The 16,651-nt window shown below is 40.7% G+C and overlaps 1 protein-coding gene across 7 annotated transcripts in view; it reads right to left on the minus strand.

Annotated features, from left to right (window-relative positions):
* ZSWIM8 (zinc finger SWIM-type containing 8) overlaps positions 1-16,651 on the minus strand; it is an 83,527-nt gene that overhangs the window by 7,886 nt on the left and 58,990 nt on the right. For all 7 annotated transcript variants that reach the window (XM_087872309.1, XM_034435290.3, XM_034435289.3 and 4 more), the window contains 7 exons: positions 12,718-12,952; positions 12,310-12,462; positions 10,259-10,481; positions 9,770-10,059; positions 7,638-7,861; positions 4,254-4,736; positions 3,228-3,396 (listed from right to left, as the gene is read on the minus strand). In XM_087872309.1, the coding sequence (XP_087728435.1) occupies positions 3,228-3,396; positions 4,254-4,736; positions 7,638-7,861; positions 9,770-10,059; positions 10,259-10,481; positions 12,310-12,462; positions 12,718-12,952 (1,777 nt within the window). The remainder of the gene's footprint in view (positions 1-3,227; positions 3,397-4,253; positions 4,737-7,637; positions 7,862-9,769; positions 10,060-10,258; positions 10,482-12,309; positions 12,463-12,717; positions 12,953-16,651) is intronic.

A 16,651-nucleotide genomic window follows, 5' to 3' on the forward strand; every position in this document is an offset into this window, starting at 1 on the left:
GTATAAAACACTTCCTGACCAAACTTTTAACTTAGCAATTAGATCTATTGTGTAAGTAACACAAAGGAGATTGAGCATGTTTACAACAAACTTGTAATACACAAAAGACACTGATTTCTTAGTAGCTTAATTTTACTAATTTACTCATTAATTTGCATAAAAATCTGTTTTTCATCAATCACCACATCCCACTGGTTTGCAAATTCTTCAAGGAACACCAATCAAGTGATCTTATGTGAGTAAGCAGATAAATTCTTCATACACATAGGAAATGGTGATACAATAGAAACAGAAATTAAAATAATGAATTTAAATACAATTCTGGACTTTGACATAGATATTCAAAGTCAAATTACAGTTTACAATTTGAATGCTGAAGTGGTAGTGTAGATTTCTGCCCAAAACCAACGCCAAGAATAATGTCCAAGATCAAGTTAAGTTTGAAGATATAAACTGTTTTTGACTCATATGGTGAAATTTACTTTCATACTTATAAAATATTTATAAATGTATAAATGTTGATAAGTTATTTACTACAACTCACCAATAAACACAAAAGTTCCTATCAGACCTTAAAATGTTTCTACAACTTAAAATGATATTCTCTGCAACGGTGCAGATGCTAATAGGTAAGAAAAGAATTTATACACATATTTATACACATAAGAAAAGAATTTATACACATAAGTGTTCTTATTCAACTTTCTATTTTCCTCTTCTTTTCAGATAATTAAAATCTAGCCTTCAAAAATCATCATTAAGTATAACTTTCTTTCTCTGAGAAAGTTTTTTTTTTTATATATTGCTGGCATTGCCTCTCTCAGATGTTCTGCCTTGTTTATTTTCACAGACATCTGGTATTTGTTATGCATTTTTTCAATTAGTCACCCTTGTGGAATGCTATATTTTAATCACTATATTTTAAAATTTTGCAATAATTTTCTGTATTGCAGGAAAAATGTTTAAGTATGTGAGAGGGATCTTTAACTGTGAGAGGGATCTTGGAGTCCTAGTGGACAACCATTTAAATATGAGCCAGCAGTGTGCAGCAGCTGCCAAAAAAGACAACACAGTTCTAGGCTGCATCAACAGAGGGATAGAATCAAGATCCCGTGAAGGGTTAATGCTACTTTATAATGCCTTGGTAAGGCCACACTTTGGATATTGCGTTCAGTTTTGGTCACCGTGATGTAAAAAACATGTTGAGACTCTTTCTAGAGTGCAGAGAAGAGCAACATAGATGATTAAGAGGACTGGAGGCTAAAACATATCAAGAACGGTTGCAGAAATTGAGTTTGTCTAGTTGAATGAAAAGAAGGACTAGGGGAGACATGATAGCAGTCTTCCAATATCTCAGAGGCTGCCACAAAGAAGAGGGAGTCAAGCTATTCTCCAAAGCACCTGAGGGCAGGACAAGAAGCAATGGGTGGAAACTAATGAAGGAGAGAAGCAACTTAGAACTAAAGAGAAATTTCCTGACAGTTAGAACAATTAATCAGTGGAACAACTTGCCTCCAGAAGTTGCGAATGCTCCAACACTGGAAGTTTTTAAGAAGATGTTGGATAACCATTTGTCTGAAGTGGTGTAGGGTTTCCTGCTGAGCAGGGGGTTGGACTAGAAGACCTCCAAGGTCCCTTGCAACTCTGTTATTCTATATTCTATGTTACTTGTATTATCTTTGGGATAAATAATCTTGTTTTGAGCAAGGATCTCCTTTCCTTCAAGAAGAACAAATTTGTGTGTGAGAGAGAGAGGGGAAGGGAGGGAGGGAGAGATTTTGCCTAGTAGATAAGACAAAGAAACAGCATTCTTGTCTGAAGGTTTCACAAATCAGACTTTCCAGATGAAATGGGCAACCAGTAAAGCCTATGGAAGTCATTTTGGATACTTGCCAAGGACAGATAACATTTTTGGCCTTCTGGCTATTTTGGGGAGTCTAATACAGAAATAAGGCATCATCACAAAAGGGCTGTTATGAGGTCAAAGACCCTTAGGATCAGGGTAATTATAATTGCTGTGAGGATTGTTTCTCTTCCTGCTGTTGAAATCAAGAATCTGATGGGAACATAACTTCAATCTCATCTTTGAAACTGAAATTCACACAAAGAAATCAAATCTCCAGGACATCTCTTAAACATGAATGCACGTGGGATGGGAAAGTAGAACTTGGGTTGTGGAAGTCTTAGGGTTATGATGGCCGTCGGGATATGAGTTTCTGTCACAAAGTGACATCAAGTGGCCTCATTGGTTTGAACCATCCTGATCGTTAAATGGGAAGCGGCAGGAGTCGCAGGCAAGTAGGCTAGTGAGAGCTGTGGGTAGATGCCAGTGAGTGAGGGCAAGTGCCATAGGCAGAGGAGTGCCACAAGTGAGTGATGGCTCAGAACAAATTTTGATCATGTGGCTGATGATCAGAACTTCAAGAACCAGTTGTATGTCCATTTTTTCAGCACTGTCATAACTTTGAACACTTGCTAAACAAATGGATGTACCCAAGGACTATCTGTGTGGGTCCCATATCATTAAGTGAAAGACTGTGTCCTCCGATTCTGCACCGCTTCTTATGAATAGGGCCTGGTTGAGGATCTGAGTAAGGCAGGCTGTCCTTTTTCCTCATTTTGCACTTCACACCTGAAAGGTCTCTGGAACCAGACATGTTCCAAGCAACATCCAGTTCCAACAACTGCTTCCAGCTGCAAATCCCTCCCGGTTTGCAATGAAAGCACTAAGTGCCTAAGTACTCCTATTGCTCATTCCACTTCTCTCTTTTTTCCCCACCCCTAAGCACCAGCACCATGCTTCTTCCCTCTCTTTCCTAATTTTACACTTAAATGATAAAGATGATGAACAACCTGCAGTCTAATATAAAATGGGCCAGTTGCAAATTATAAAGTTTGTGATTAGCCACAGTGCCAATGGAAGCTATTTTGTAATTAAAACTGCAACACTCAAAAAGACTAACAGCCCCCAAACATTCAGGACATCGTGAGAAAATCTGACAATTGTAACTAAACCACCACCAAAAAAAAAAGGCATCAACGTAGGGAAGGTTTACCGTTATCATTTAACGAACACTCTCATTGGTTGTAGTCACAGGAATAGATGTTGAAAACTGAATGTTAGATGTTTCCACACTAGATGTCATACCACAGTACTGTAATATTGCAACCATCAGTTAGAGAAAGTCCTGCTAAAACATCTTTTCACCCGTCACAAGAATACTCACTTGCTACATTGGAAGACAGTGAGAGCCCTGTCTCAGCATGGTAGGGGTGCATAGCAATCTGTGTCATGGAAGGGACGGGGACTCCTGGGAAGGACACTGCAGTTGCTGCCAAAGACGGAGTGGTTACCGAGTAGGGGTACTGGGCCCCGATGAATGCTGGGTGGACACCCTGCAGAGAGAGAGGATAGAGTTGCCTGCTCCTTCACAAAGAGGCAAGATCACATTTTTGTCAGGTGCAAACAGCTCTTTGCGTACCAACAATTCCATCTCCTGCATATTGTTTGAGTTTTAAAAGGGGGAGACATCCAAACTAAAATATTTTTAAAAGAAAGGTAACATTTCTTTTTAGGGATGGCCCCTAGGAAACCTTTACCAGGTTACATGTGAAAATAATCCATAGTTGCAGGAAGAAGCATACTGAGCAGTACAAAAATATCAAATAAAAATTTTATACCATAGCTTTACCAACAGTTTGAAAGTTGTAATTTAAGAAATGTAAGACTTTTTGTTAACACTGATAATAACCATTCTAGTTAGATAAGGCTAAATTCAATTGCTTATGAACAAAAAAACGTGTCAGGGTATTAATGAGTTACACTCAAGACAGAATCTCAATTAAAAGAAAGCAGATTCTGATAGCAATTGATAGACAAAGCTAGCCAACCCATCCAAACACAAATCAAGTGAAGTTTAGTTCTAGAGATTGTCCAAGGGGCACCAACATGACTATACAATAATCTCTCTAATCTCTCAGATTATATCAAAAACATCAACGGAAACTCCCAGGAGACTTTCTCAGCAATGTAGTTGCTACTACTGCTAAGGGGGATGCCCCAAGAGATTGTTGGAGAACATTTCTTCCCTTGAACAACAACAAAACATTTCTTCCCAACATCCCTGCTTGCAAATTGGAAAAGAAATAAAATGCCATTTCTGCCCAGCCACTGTCTAGTCCTTGTCATCTGCATTGAAGAGTAGATGTGCCACAGTCGAAGTACTTATTCTAGACAGTTACAAACAACATACCTGTGGATAAGCAGACCCAGGCACTGGGAAGACTGCTGGCCGTGGCATGTGCTGAAGAGGATGGCCGATGTATTGAGGATTGCAAGGAATGTGGGTCTGGAGTGTCGTGTAGGGGTGCAGGCCCTGGGTGTGTGCGTGTGCCATTGCTGGTCCTGCCACAGTGTGCTGCTGGTATATGGTTGACCCCACTGAGATCACAGGCACTACTGTTGCTGCTGCCGTCACCGCAGCAGCCACCGTTACTGTAGCAGATTCTGATGTCACTCTGGCGTCTGGTAGTCCACGGACTGTTTCGCATGACGCCCGGGCTCCGTTTGCACTGCAGCCTGTTGCTCCTTCCCTCTGGGCAAGAGTTCCCCCAACTGTTTGCTCATACAACCAGTACCACTGGTGAGCAACCTCAAACAGAACTTCAGGATAAACTCCGCCGCCTTTGGCCGCCTCTTCTACAGCCAAGCAAGCCTTCTCCAACATTAGATTATCCTGCAAATTCAAAAGCTACATTGATTCAAGGTATTTATAGGAGCCTTCACAAATAACCATCTAGAATTAACTATTAGAATGAAATACAACTAAGGGCTACGAGGCAGCAAAACTAGCAGTACAAAACAGTCAGGCATGGAAAAGGCCAGCCTAGGGCTTTCATGCTCCTGAATTGCAAAGGGTACAGCTACCTCCCCCTCTGGCTGAACAAAACAAATCCATGATAACTAGTCCCCTACAAACTAAAAATATATTGTAATAATGAAAATCTGAAGAAAAAAGAGAAGTTTAGTATAATATTCTGCTGAACAAAGCACAAAATATAAAACAACTGAACGCTCAATTTTGTTATCTGCATGAAATTATTAAAGACATACACTGTGTGCACAATTATTAGGCAAGTTGTATTTTGGAGGATTAATGTTATTATTGAATAATTACAGTGCTCGCAGTCAATCCAAAATGTTAATAAACCTCAAATCTGAATATTTAAGAAAGTAAAAGTGAGGTTTTGGCTTTCTTAGGAGAATATCTATGTGTGCACAATTATTGGACAACTATTAGTGTGCAGAATTATTATGCAACTTTTCCCATCTCCTTCGTTTATTTGCATCTGTTAAAGTGAGAATAATAAACAAACAACTCAAAATGTACAAATAAACATTTCTGACATTTTAAAAAAAAAAACTGTGACCAATGTAGCCACCCTTCTTTTCAGTAACAGCCATAAGACTTCCATTCATGGAGTCTGTCAGTTTCTTGATCTGTTGATAACTTTTTGTGCAGCAGCAACCGCAGCCTCCCAGACACTGTTCAGAGAGGGGTGAACTGTTTTCTTCCATTGTAAATCTCCCGTTTAACAAGGGCCCACAAGTTCTCAATAGGGTTTAGGTCAGGAAGGGGGCCATGTCATTATTCTTTCATCTTTAAGGCCTTTACTGGCTAGCCACACAGTGGATACTTCGATGCCTGTGATGGAGCATTGTCCTGCATAAAAATCATGGTCTCCTTGAAAGATGCAGACTTTTCCCTGTACCACTGCTTGAAGAAAGTGTCTTCTAAAAAACTGGCAGTAGGTTTGGGTGTTGATTTTGAGTCCATCTTCAACCGGAGAAGGTCCAAGTAGCTTATCTTTAATAATACCAGCCCATACCAGTACTCCATCTCCACCTTGCTGGCATCTTGAGTTGAAGTGGAGCTCTGTGCCCATTACTGATCCAGCCATAGGCCCATCCATCTGGTCTGTCAAGAGTCACTCTCATTTCCTCAGTCCATAAAACCTTTGAAAAATCTGTCTTCAGATATTTCTTGGCCCAGTCTTGCCTTTTCAACTTATATGTCCTGTTTAGTGGTGGTTGGGTTTCAGCCTTCCTTACCTTGGCCATGTCTCTGAGCAATGAACACCTTGTACTTCTGGGCACTCCAGATAGGTTGCAGTTCTGGAATATGACAGCACTGGAGGATAATGGGTTCCTGGTATCTTTACGTTTGATTCTTCTCAAATCTTTGATAGTTAATGTGCATCTTTTTTTTTTCTCAACACGTTTCTTGCGACCCTGTTGACTATTTGCAACAAAACATTTTGATAGTTCTGTGGTCACACCCCAATATCTTAAGAGTGCTGCATCCCTCTGAAAACTTTTTACAATTTTTGACTTTACAGCAGGGGTGTCAAAGTCGCGGGCCGGATGCTTCACACGCTGGCCACTCCCACCCCCATTTTAGCGAAGGGAAAAAAGTCATGATATGTCACATCGTGACAATGTGAGTTTGACACCCCTGCTTTACAGAGTCAGTTAAATCTCTTTTTTTGGCCCATTTTACCTGAGGAACAGAAGCTGCCTAATAATATGCACTCCTTGATATAGGGTGTTGATTTCCTTAGGCCACATTACACAAATACATATCACTTGATATGCTTATATCCACTAAGCATTCAAGTTTATACAGCTTGGAGGTGGAAACATGCATAAAAATGATGATACAGTTGAAATACTCATTTGCCTAATAATTGTACACACAGTGTAGATGTGGAAATGGTTAATCTGCTCATGGTTCCAAAATGGTAGTCCTTGATTTACAACCACAATTGGGACCAGGATTTCCAGTGTAAGATGGTTGTTAAGTGAATCATACCTAATTTTACAACATTTTTTGCCACAATTGTTAAGCAAATCACTGCAGTTGTTAAGTGAATCCGGCTTCCCCCATTAACTTTGCTTGTTGGAAGTCAGCTGGGAAGGCTGCAAATGAGAATCACATGTCCTGGAGATGCTGCAACCATTGTAAATACATGCCGGTTGCCAAGCACGCAAATTATGATCAGTTGACTGTGGGGATGCTGCAACCTTTCTAAGTACGAGGACCATTGTAAGTCACTTTTTTCAGTACCATTATAACTCTGAACAATTACTAACTGAATGACTGTAAATCTAGGACTATCTGTATACCATTTCTGGAAAATAAACATACAAACAAAGCTATCTTCCAAAGCCTCAGGATCTAATAAATGGCTGTGCAGGATTTATAACAATTTACTTTTACACAAGAAGCTTTGAAGAAAATTTAATGTAAAATCAGTTTATTCTCTTCAGTGGTTTTATGTATTTGGCTAACTTGCTTGTTCCTTATTTGTTTTAATTCAGTTTATAAAACTATAAAACAACAGAGGAAGGATCTTTGCCACAACACTGAAGTTGCTAGATAGAGTCATAATTTCACTCTCGAGAGATGCAGTTCTAAAGAACTGAAAAACAGGGGAGATCAGCTCTAAACAATGTAGTTGTTGATGAAGTGCAATAGCCCATGTTTCAGCCCTATTCTGCAATGCCATAAAAAAGCTGGGCCCATGCCTGTATTTGCTAGGTGCTGAAGTGGATCAAAGATGTCTGATTTGCTCACCTGCTCTTTGCACTGGACCAGGGCTCTCTGGATTTCATTGGGGTTCAAGGCATGTGCATGTGGCAAACAACTCAATGCCAACTCAGCAGCCGATCGCACCATATTGGAATCCCGAGCTCTTGAAGCTCTGTCAGCCAACGATGCCACTTCTGGGGGAGTTAGGTGTCCATCCCAGCATTCCACCAAGATATTCAAGGCTGCACTGCCAATCTCCATGGCTTGCCCTAGAGGCCAGAGAAAAGGGCAGAAGAGAGTCAGGTCAGATATTAGGTCTATATATTAAGTAGTCTCTTTTAATTCTTTCCAGTGATTAAATTATTATATCATTACAAAGGAAAGTATCTTGGACAGTATTAAGAACCAAATCAGACTGAATAGAGGCCAGAAATAGGCAATCTATGGCCCATTTTCCTGCTGCTACCATATGCTTCCTTTTTAGAGACGCTGGAAACAGTGTCTGTTACTAAAATTCCACAGCTCTGAATGCATGCAGATACTTCTTGCACCTGACCAAATTCTGTCATTCAATCTCCTACATGAGGTACCCACTCCCACCTAAAACTTGTAACTACTGTATATTGCCCATTTCTACCATACTGATTTAGAGCAGATCAGGCCCACCTTTTTCTCTCCCTTTTATGCAGGCCCCAAAAAGTTCCTAGAATATGTTGCTGAAACGCAATCGTCAGTCACTGAATTAAGACCATGATTTTCAGTAAAAAAAGCTGATACAATAAGTGTTAAATCTCCAAGGGACTTTTATTATAGGAGGAAAGAGAGAATTGAAGAGTTGATTTCCATTTGTCTGGTGTCCAGGTAGCAAGTGATACCTGTATGCTGTTGCTATTCCAATTTAACCACACATACACATCACAATGCTTCTCACATTGGCACAAGAAGCTGTATAGCAGGTAAGAAGCCTGTTTTCACAGCATTCATCCTCACACCAGATGGAAGCAAGCTCAACTCTGTCCAGGCTGTCTGTGTATCTAACCAGCACTCAGCTATGATATTCACCCACATGCTAAAGAGGAAAGGAAGTGGGCTCATTCCTCTCCATTCAGTCACCTTTTCCCAGGGAAAATTCTTGGCCACTGTATTTATTCTTACTTGATACAGGAACTCCAGTAAATCCTGCCTCTTGCCACAGGGCAGGAAGTCAATCTAGCAACTTCAGCAATGGCAAAAAACCCTCCCCTTTTCTAGAAGCAGTGTTTTCCTTGAATTTGCTGGCTGCCTGAGCTTTGTTAAAAGCAAATTGCAGTTATTCATGTTAGAATTAATATAATATAACATAAATATCTAATCATCTTCTAGATGAGCAATTCTCAAAGGATGGGGGAGAGGGATATGGCCCTGGTGACCCTAGGATATTTCAAAGGCCCAACTTGTGAAAAACATTCTAACAGGGGACCACAGCACACACTGAGAGGGCTACAGAAAAGCAGTATGTGTTATTGCCTTGTTGTTGGCAAAAAAACACATCAGTTGTCCTGAATCCAGTAATGGGAGCTGAAGAGGGAGGCCGCAGGAGAAAAAGTCAGAAGGGACCATGGGCAAAAAAGGTTAAGAAACATCGTTCTGGACTCAATGTCTTTATTAGTACAGAAAGAGCTAAAGCTCTACAAACTGTGATTGCTCAAATTGAAAGCTGTTTTTATTTTACTGCACAGGACCTGTTCTAAAGACTGACAAAAATCAGATTGTAAATTCAACAAGGTTCAGGGTGACTCAGGGCTATTATTTGCCTTTGGAGCAGTGCACGCTTCCCACGTTTATATGGTGATCCTGTGCAAGTTCATTCTCCCCATCACTCACACTAATCTTTTTCACAATAGATAAACTATACCTGTAAATGCGAAGGGAGTAATGACAATTTTCATGAATATTTTTTTCCCACTGGACAATATAGCCTCCAGCAAAAGGATAAAAAGGGGATCATAACAACTGTTACTGTTCCCACTCCGCAGCCCTTCCTGTGTTGTACAAATTGTGCTAGGAAACTAGTGATAAGACTTCCAGAGCACCACTGGTTATGGCAGGAAGCCACCTGGGAGGGTTTTCAATGATGGGGTTTTTAAAAATAAGACAGGTATGTTGTGTGGAACAGTTCATGCAGATACTATCCCCACCTGTGATCCAAGAGACATGAGAGGAGTAAGTCCGAGAGAGCCAATTTGGCGAGACAAAGTTGTGCAGTCCCAATGCATAGAGTCCAATCTCAAAGGCGCAGAGGTGAAGGTTGCGATGAGGCCCTTGGTGGCCACCACTAGAAGACGGATGGGTGAAAATGGAGGTGCTGCTGTTTCCCCCAGCCTTAATTAGAACTGTCTTGGCCAACTCAAAATAGAAGTGAGCAGCTGCCTCCGAGGGCTGATTTGGGACATGGGGGGCATGGCTCTCCGGTCGCCTGCCCTTATACCTGAAGAAAGAAAAGTAAAAGAGCCATTAAACAAGTTGAAGTGAAACCTAAATAAAATATTCTCCAAAAGATAACAAAGCTCCAATTTCTGACTGAACCTCTTCCTGCTTTAGAGACTCTTTCTTAGGCTAAATGCAGGTAAGAGCCAGGAAACATTTGTACCATAAATGCACAATTCTAGATGAGCAGCAGCACCCACCTCCCAACCTCCACAGTCTTTGCACGTGCCCCTCCGCTGGCCCTCCGGCTTCCACTGGAAGAAGAGGAACCCAAGGAATCACTGGAAGAACTACTGATGCTGTCACTGTCCTGCCCCCGGCCCCAGGAGGTAGTTGCCCAACCCCCTCGCAGGGGGCGTCGACTGAGGGTGGGAGAACTGTCAGAGGTGGTTTCTGGGGCACTGCTGTCAATGCTCGCCATTCCTACAAGGCAATGAGAACAGGTAAGCAAGCTTAGAGGGCACAAAATAATCAGACTAAAATATTGAATACCATCTCATTTTTTCAATATTCAGAGGATTCTGCAGTTAAGTTCAAATCAGAAACTAGAAAATAGACACCATTTGTTTGAGAGCTTCTGGTGGCTATCAATTTAAATTATGTCATGTTAGGAAGCATCACAGGCAATTATACTGCTCTGATTTGCAACAGTGTTACATCAGTTACCGAGGGATGAATATTGATGCTTATCAAAGAATTCTTTTCCAGTTTGGCATATGGAAATATACAAGACGCAGGCTTGACTCTTGTGGATTTCCATATGCCAAACTGAGCCACCTTACTCATTTCAGCTAATTATATGCCAAATCCTGAACATTATTTACAGCAAGAGATAGGCAAAACTCCCTGTTCACCAAAAGATTGGAGGCAATACTTACTTCTTTATTTATAAATAGATTTATAAATTTTATAAATAATTTATAATAGATTATGATACATAATTTGGTAGCACCAAAAGAAATTACAATCAACTTCACAGATTATACAAATTTATGCTAAGATAGATGTTCTTTTTCTTTCCATTCAATTATGTCCAATTCTCAGGGACTTGATTTCTTAGCAAGGTTTTTTAGAAGTGGTTTGCCACTGCCTTCTTCCTAGGGCTAAGAGAAAGTGACTAGCCCAAGTACACCCAGCTGCTTTGCCTAAAATGGGACTACTAACTCATCTACTGGAGTCAGTTTGGATAGTGGTCAAGTCATCATCCTAGAAACTGGGAAACCATGACTCTGCCCCAGGTTTCACAATCCTATTAACCCTTGTAACATTCTCAATCTATTTCTTACCATATTGACTTCTTTTTGCAGCAAAAATTATTAAGTTTGTTAATGTAGACAACTCAAAGATTCTTAGCTGTTTTTGATTGAAAAAAACACATTCATATGGTATTGTGTCTATGAGGGAGGGAGGGAGGGGGAGAGAGAGAGAGAGAGAGAAAGAGAGAGAGAGAATATGCTGCAGATTTTTATCAGTTTAATCCTTACTAATCTATACTTTTGGTCCCTTCACCTTCTTAATTTGGAGAAAAATTATTCACATCATTATTTAATTTACAAATGTAATAATTGCAAAGTTACAATAGATAAGAAATTCATGCTTCAGCTAGCTATTTGCAAGCCTACCACCAACATGAGTACTTTATGAGAGCCGTGATGGTGCAGTGGTTAGAATGCAGTATTGCAGGCTGATTCTGCTGACTGCCAGGGTTTGATCCTTATCAGCTCAAGGTTGACTCAGCCTTCCAGCCTTCTGAGGTCAGTAAAATGAGGACCCGGATTGTTGGGGGGCAATAGGCGGACTCTGTAAACTGCTTAGAGATGACTGTAAAACACTACGAAGCAGTATATAAGTCTAAGTGCTATTGCTATGTATATGGCTTCATTAAAATACGTATTTGTATAGCTCTCTACATATCACATCATATTTTATCCTAATGGACATTTTCAGCATCATTAAAACTGGCGAGAGGGAGACAAAGCCTCAGGTCACAAAAAAGAAAAGTTAACTAATTAATTTTGAACTTCAACAAATCCATCTAGAGAATAGTAGATTAGGATATTATTAACTGTTCATATGGGTTTTCCATTCATAATCAATGAACAAAGCATTTTTCATTAAAATGTTACCCGATGTCAGGCAGAACCTGCCCTCTGGCTGGCAATCTTTGCCTCAATGTTCTCCCCACTTGCAGAAACCTCTGAACCATGGTCTTCACCCAGTAGCAGAGATGTGAAGTCCAGCCCCAAGTTACCTGTGTGCTTCTTTTTCTGTCTGACTGGTGAACCCCAGCATCTTCCATTGTAGCCCCCTCTACTTCCAAGAGCTATTCGGCTAGGAACTTTCCCTTCTTGCTTTAGGATACTGGACTCAACAGGTGGGTCGCAAGGGGATCTCTGAGGGTTCTCTGGGGAAGCACAAAGGGTCACTTAGAAAGACAGTAAGAGAAAGACCATTTGCAAACAAGGATCTGTATTAATGCTATCACCAAAACTCAGTTCCTTTCCTACATAAATATTGAAAATTAAAAGTTGGAGTAGATATTCACAGGCTGATTCGGTATTCCTATTCCCAAATGGGAAAAAATACTAGTTAACATATAGTGTATGAATGTATAATGTATATTGCAGTTGGAAGAGTCCTGTGACACAGCTGTCCATACCTTGGGTAGTCTTCTCCATAAAGGGTTCAGAAGGATTGCTTTGGACTGCAGGCGGTACACCTGTCTGCTGTGCAACAGATGTTCCTGGGAGATGCTGCATGGGTGCAGTTGATTGGGTAGTGTGTTTGGAAGGAGATTTCTGATTAGCTACTGTAGGCTTGCTAGATGAGTAGAATGAACTCAGAGTTTGAGGTTTGTGTGTCTGACTTTCCCTGTCCAGCAGCTTATCCAGGATCTACAAAACAAGGAACAGGAGAATACAGAGGTTACTATTTGAACTAAATACTTGGGGAATGGAAGGGATAATGTGGCATAATCAAAATTCATCTAAAATCAGAAAGGGCTGGGTTCATATGACAGGCATGAGGCGAAGTTCTCATAGATGCAGCTAATAAGTCAGTTTATTGTACAAATTCAGGTAATTAGCTTATTTAGTTACAGTAATGCAACTTATAATAAGGCAGAGACTTTTTTGTGTCCTTGAACACATCCATTTTTCCCCAATTAAGCCTTCCCAAAATCTTTTAGGACTAAGGATTGTCCTTCAAACTCTGGCAGGATCAGAAGAAAGAAACATATGGCAAAAGTACATGGAATTAAATTTCAATTTAATCTTACAGTACATTAATTCATTACAGTAAATCTGAATATTTAAAAACAATCCTCTTCTATCTTGGTAAGAATTCCAATTTAGTTGTCCCCAGAATATGCCCTTGACTTATAAAATAATTTATTTTTTATTATATTTGCATGCAGCCTATTCTCAAAGGCTCTGGGCAGATAACAATTAAGATCATCATAAAATAAAAATCAATTTCCTCAAAAATAATAAACCCACATATATCATCATCATCTTCATCAGTTCCTGTATAGAGCACATTGGGCAGCAAGTGTTTTCAAGGGGTTTCAATCATTCACAGCATCTTTGGCATCATCCCAAGGGACATTAATAATCTTAAGATCTTTCTTAACTGTTTGGTAGGTTTTCCAAGGCCAGCATCGTTTTATCTTTCCTTCAGGAAGCATCCAATGGAGTGCAATTTCTGGATGCACATATAATATATGGCCAACAAGCTGCATTCGACATTCATTCACAGTTCTCAATAGGTGTTCTTAATCTGATCTTTGTAGTACTTTTTCATTAGTGATGTGGTAATGATATAAGGAGGATGGAGGATTCTTCTCAAGCAGCATTGTTGGAAAACATTTAACTGTTTAATCATCTTGGCTGCGCACTTCCATCAAACGGAACTTAGAATTCCAAAAGCCAAAGCTAAGCAATTTTATTGACTTCAAAAAGTTGATTGACTCAATTCATCAAGTATCATTATGGAATATCGTAAAGTGCTTTGGTATTCCTCAACATTTTATAAACATTTTTAAGAGTCTGTATTATAACTCTAGCTGCTATGTACAAACGGAATCTGGAAACATAGCTTTCTTTAACATCAATACAGGAGTAAGACAGGGATGTCACCAGTCTTGTTTTTCCTTTCCATGGACTTTGTTATGCATAGAGCAATGGATAACCCTAGCTTTGGCATCCCTTAGGCAACAGCCCATCTAACAGATTTAGATTTTGTGGATGACATTGCATTGCTTGGTGAAACAATGGGGTCCTTACAAGAAATGACCACCAGTTTAGAAACTGAGGCCAAAAAGATTGGCTTATGTACAAGTTTATGCAAGTTGGCTCAGGATAATATGCCTATAACAGTCCTTGTCCAGGCTACAGAACAAGTCCAACAATGTACTTATCTTTGTAGCAGTATGTCTATTGATGGAGATACACATAAGGACATTAACCATCAAATTGGCCATGTTTCAACACATGCGCCCAATTTGGTCTACAACAGTCATAAGTATTGTCACAAAGATAAAACTCTTCAAGAGTATTGTTATACCAACAGCAACATACGCTTGTGAAACCCACACATGCCTCAAACAAAAATGATAGTATCAAAATAACGAACCAAAAAGATAGGTAGTCATGCACGTAACAGATTCCAACCTTCACTGACAACATAGCCTGTGCTAAATAACTTTTAACTATTTTTTTCTAAAAGCACAAGAGAAGGAACAGGTTGAATCACCATGGGGAGGTACCTGCAGAATATTGGACCACCACCACCAAGAACAACGAAAACCCATTTACTTTTGAGGGTCCGCCAGAGGAACATTTTAATAGAAGGGATTTAGATGGAGCTGATCCTATCTGAACTTGTTGGATGGGCAGATAAATATAAGGGAAAATGGTCCTCACGTATTCTAGTCTAGAATCAGGTAGGCTTTTAATGGTGACAATCAACATCTTAGATGCACCAGGATGCCAACAGGCAACCAATGAAGTCTCCAAAGCACTGTAGTCATACAAAATGTATCATGATACACTTGCCATTGCCCTGGCCATCACATTTTGCTCAGGTTTTGGCTTGTGAATGAATTATTTCCAGGTGCACCCCCCAAAGCACTTTAAAATATTCAAAACAGGAGTGACTAAGACACAAATGATGGCAAAACTGAGCCTTCCAATGCAGGAATGACCACAATTTGTACATATAATTTAACTGTATAAAAATAAAAACTGTAGCCTGTTGATTGAGTAAGAGCTACAAATCAGGGCAATTTATTTATTATTTATTTATTTATTTATTTATTTATTTATTTATTTATTTATTTATTTATTTATTTATTTATTTATTTATTTATTTATTAAATTTATATACCGCCCTATTCCTAAGGGACTCAGGGCGGTGAACAGCGAACGATAAAAATACATGTAATACAAATGTTAATAATAAAAAACCAATTAAAATATACTAAACATTCTGGTCCTAGATAATTCAAGACATCCCAGTTTAAAATAAAATCAAAAAGCAATATAAAGGGAAAGTTAGGCCAGGCCGGCCTGCTGAAACAGGAATGTTTTGAGGGCACGGCGGAAAGTGCGCAGATCCGGAATCTTCTGTATCTCTGGGGGGAGCTCGTTCCAGATGGTGGGTGCCCCCACAGAAAAGGCTCTCCCCCTGGGGGCCGCCAGTCGACATTGTTTGGCTGACGGCACCCTGAGAAGCCCCTCTCTATGGGAGCGTACTGGGCGGTGAGAGGCTATTGGTGGCAGAAGGCGGTCTCGTAAGTACCCCGGTCCTAAGCCATGGAGTGCTCTAAAGGTGGTAACTAAGACCTTGAAGCGCACCCGGAAGACCACAGGGAGCCAGTGCAGCTCGCGCAGGAGGGGAGCCACATGGGAGCGCCATGCTGCTCCCATAACTACCCGCGCGGCCGCATTCTGGACCAGCTGGAGCCTCCGGGTGCTCTTCAAGGGGAGCCCCATGTAGAGAGCATTACAGTAGTCCAGGCGTGAAGTGACGAGGGCATGAGTGACCGTTTTTAACGAGTCCCGATCCAGAAAGGGACGCAACTGGCGAATCAGGCGAACCTGATAAAAAGACCTCCCGGCCACAGCTGTCAAGTGTTCTTCTAAAGACAGCCGTGAGTCCAAGAGGACGCCTAAGTTGCGAACCCTCTCCGTGGGGGGCAATGACTCATCCTCAATAGTCAGTGATGGCACCAATTGACTATATCGGGACGTCGGAAACCACAGCCACTCGGTCTTGGATGGGTTGAGCCTGAGTCTGTTCCTCCCCATCCAGATCCGTACAGCCTCCAGGCACTGGGACATCACTTTAAGGGCATCATTGGGGTGGTCCGGGGTGGAGATGTATAGCTGAGTATCATCAGCATACTGATGATACTTCACCCCAAAACCACGGATGATCTCACCCAGCGGCTTCACATAAATGTTGAACAGAAGGGGTGAGAGAACCGACCCCTGTGGCACCCCACATATAAGGGGCCTCGGGGTCGACCTCTGCCCCCCTGTCAACACAGACTGCGACCGATCAGATAGAAAGGAGGAGAACCACCGCAACAC

This window comes from Pantherophis guttatus, chromosome 6, assembly GCF_059756535.1.
Source record: "Pantherophis guttatus breed Tessera chromosome 6, ASM5975653v1, whole genome shotgun sequence".
NCBI classification, from domain to species: Eukaryota; Metazoa; Chordata; class Lepidosauria; order Squamata; family Colubridae; genus Pantherophis; species Pantherophis guttatus.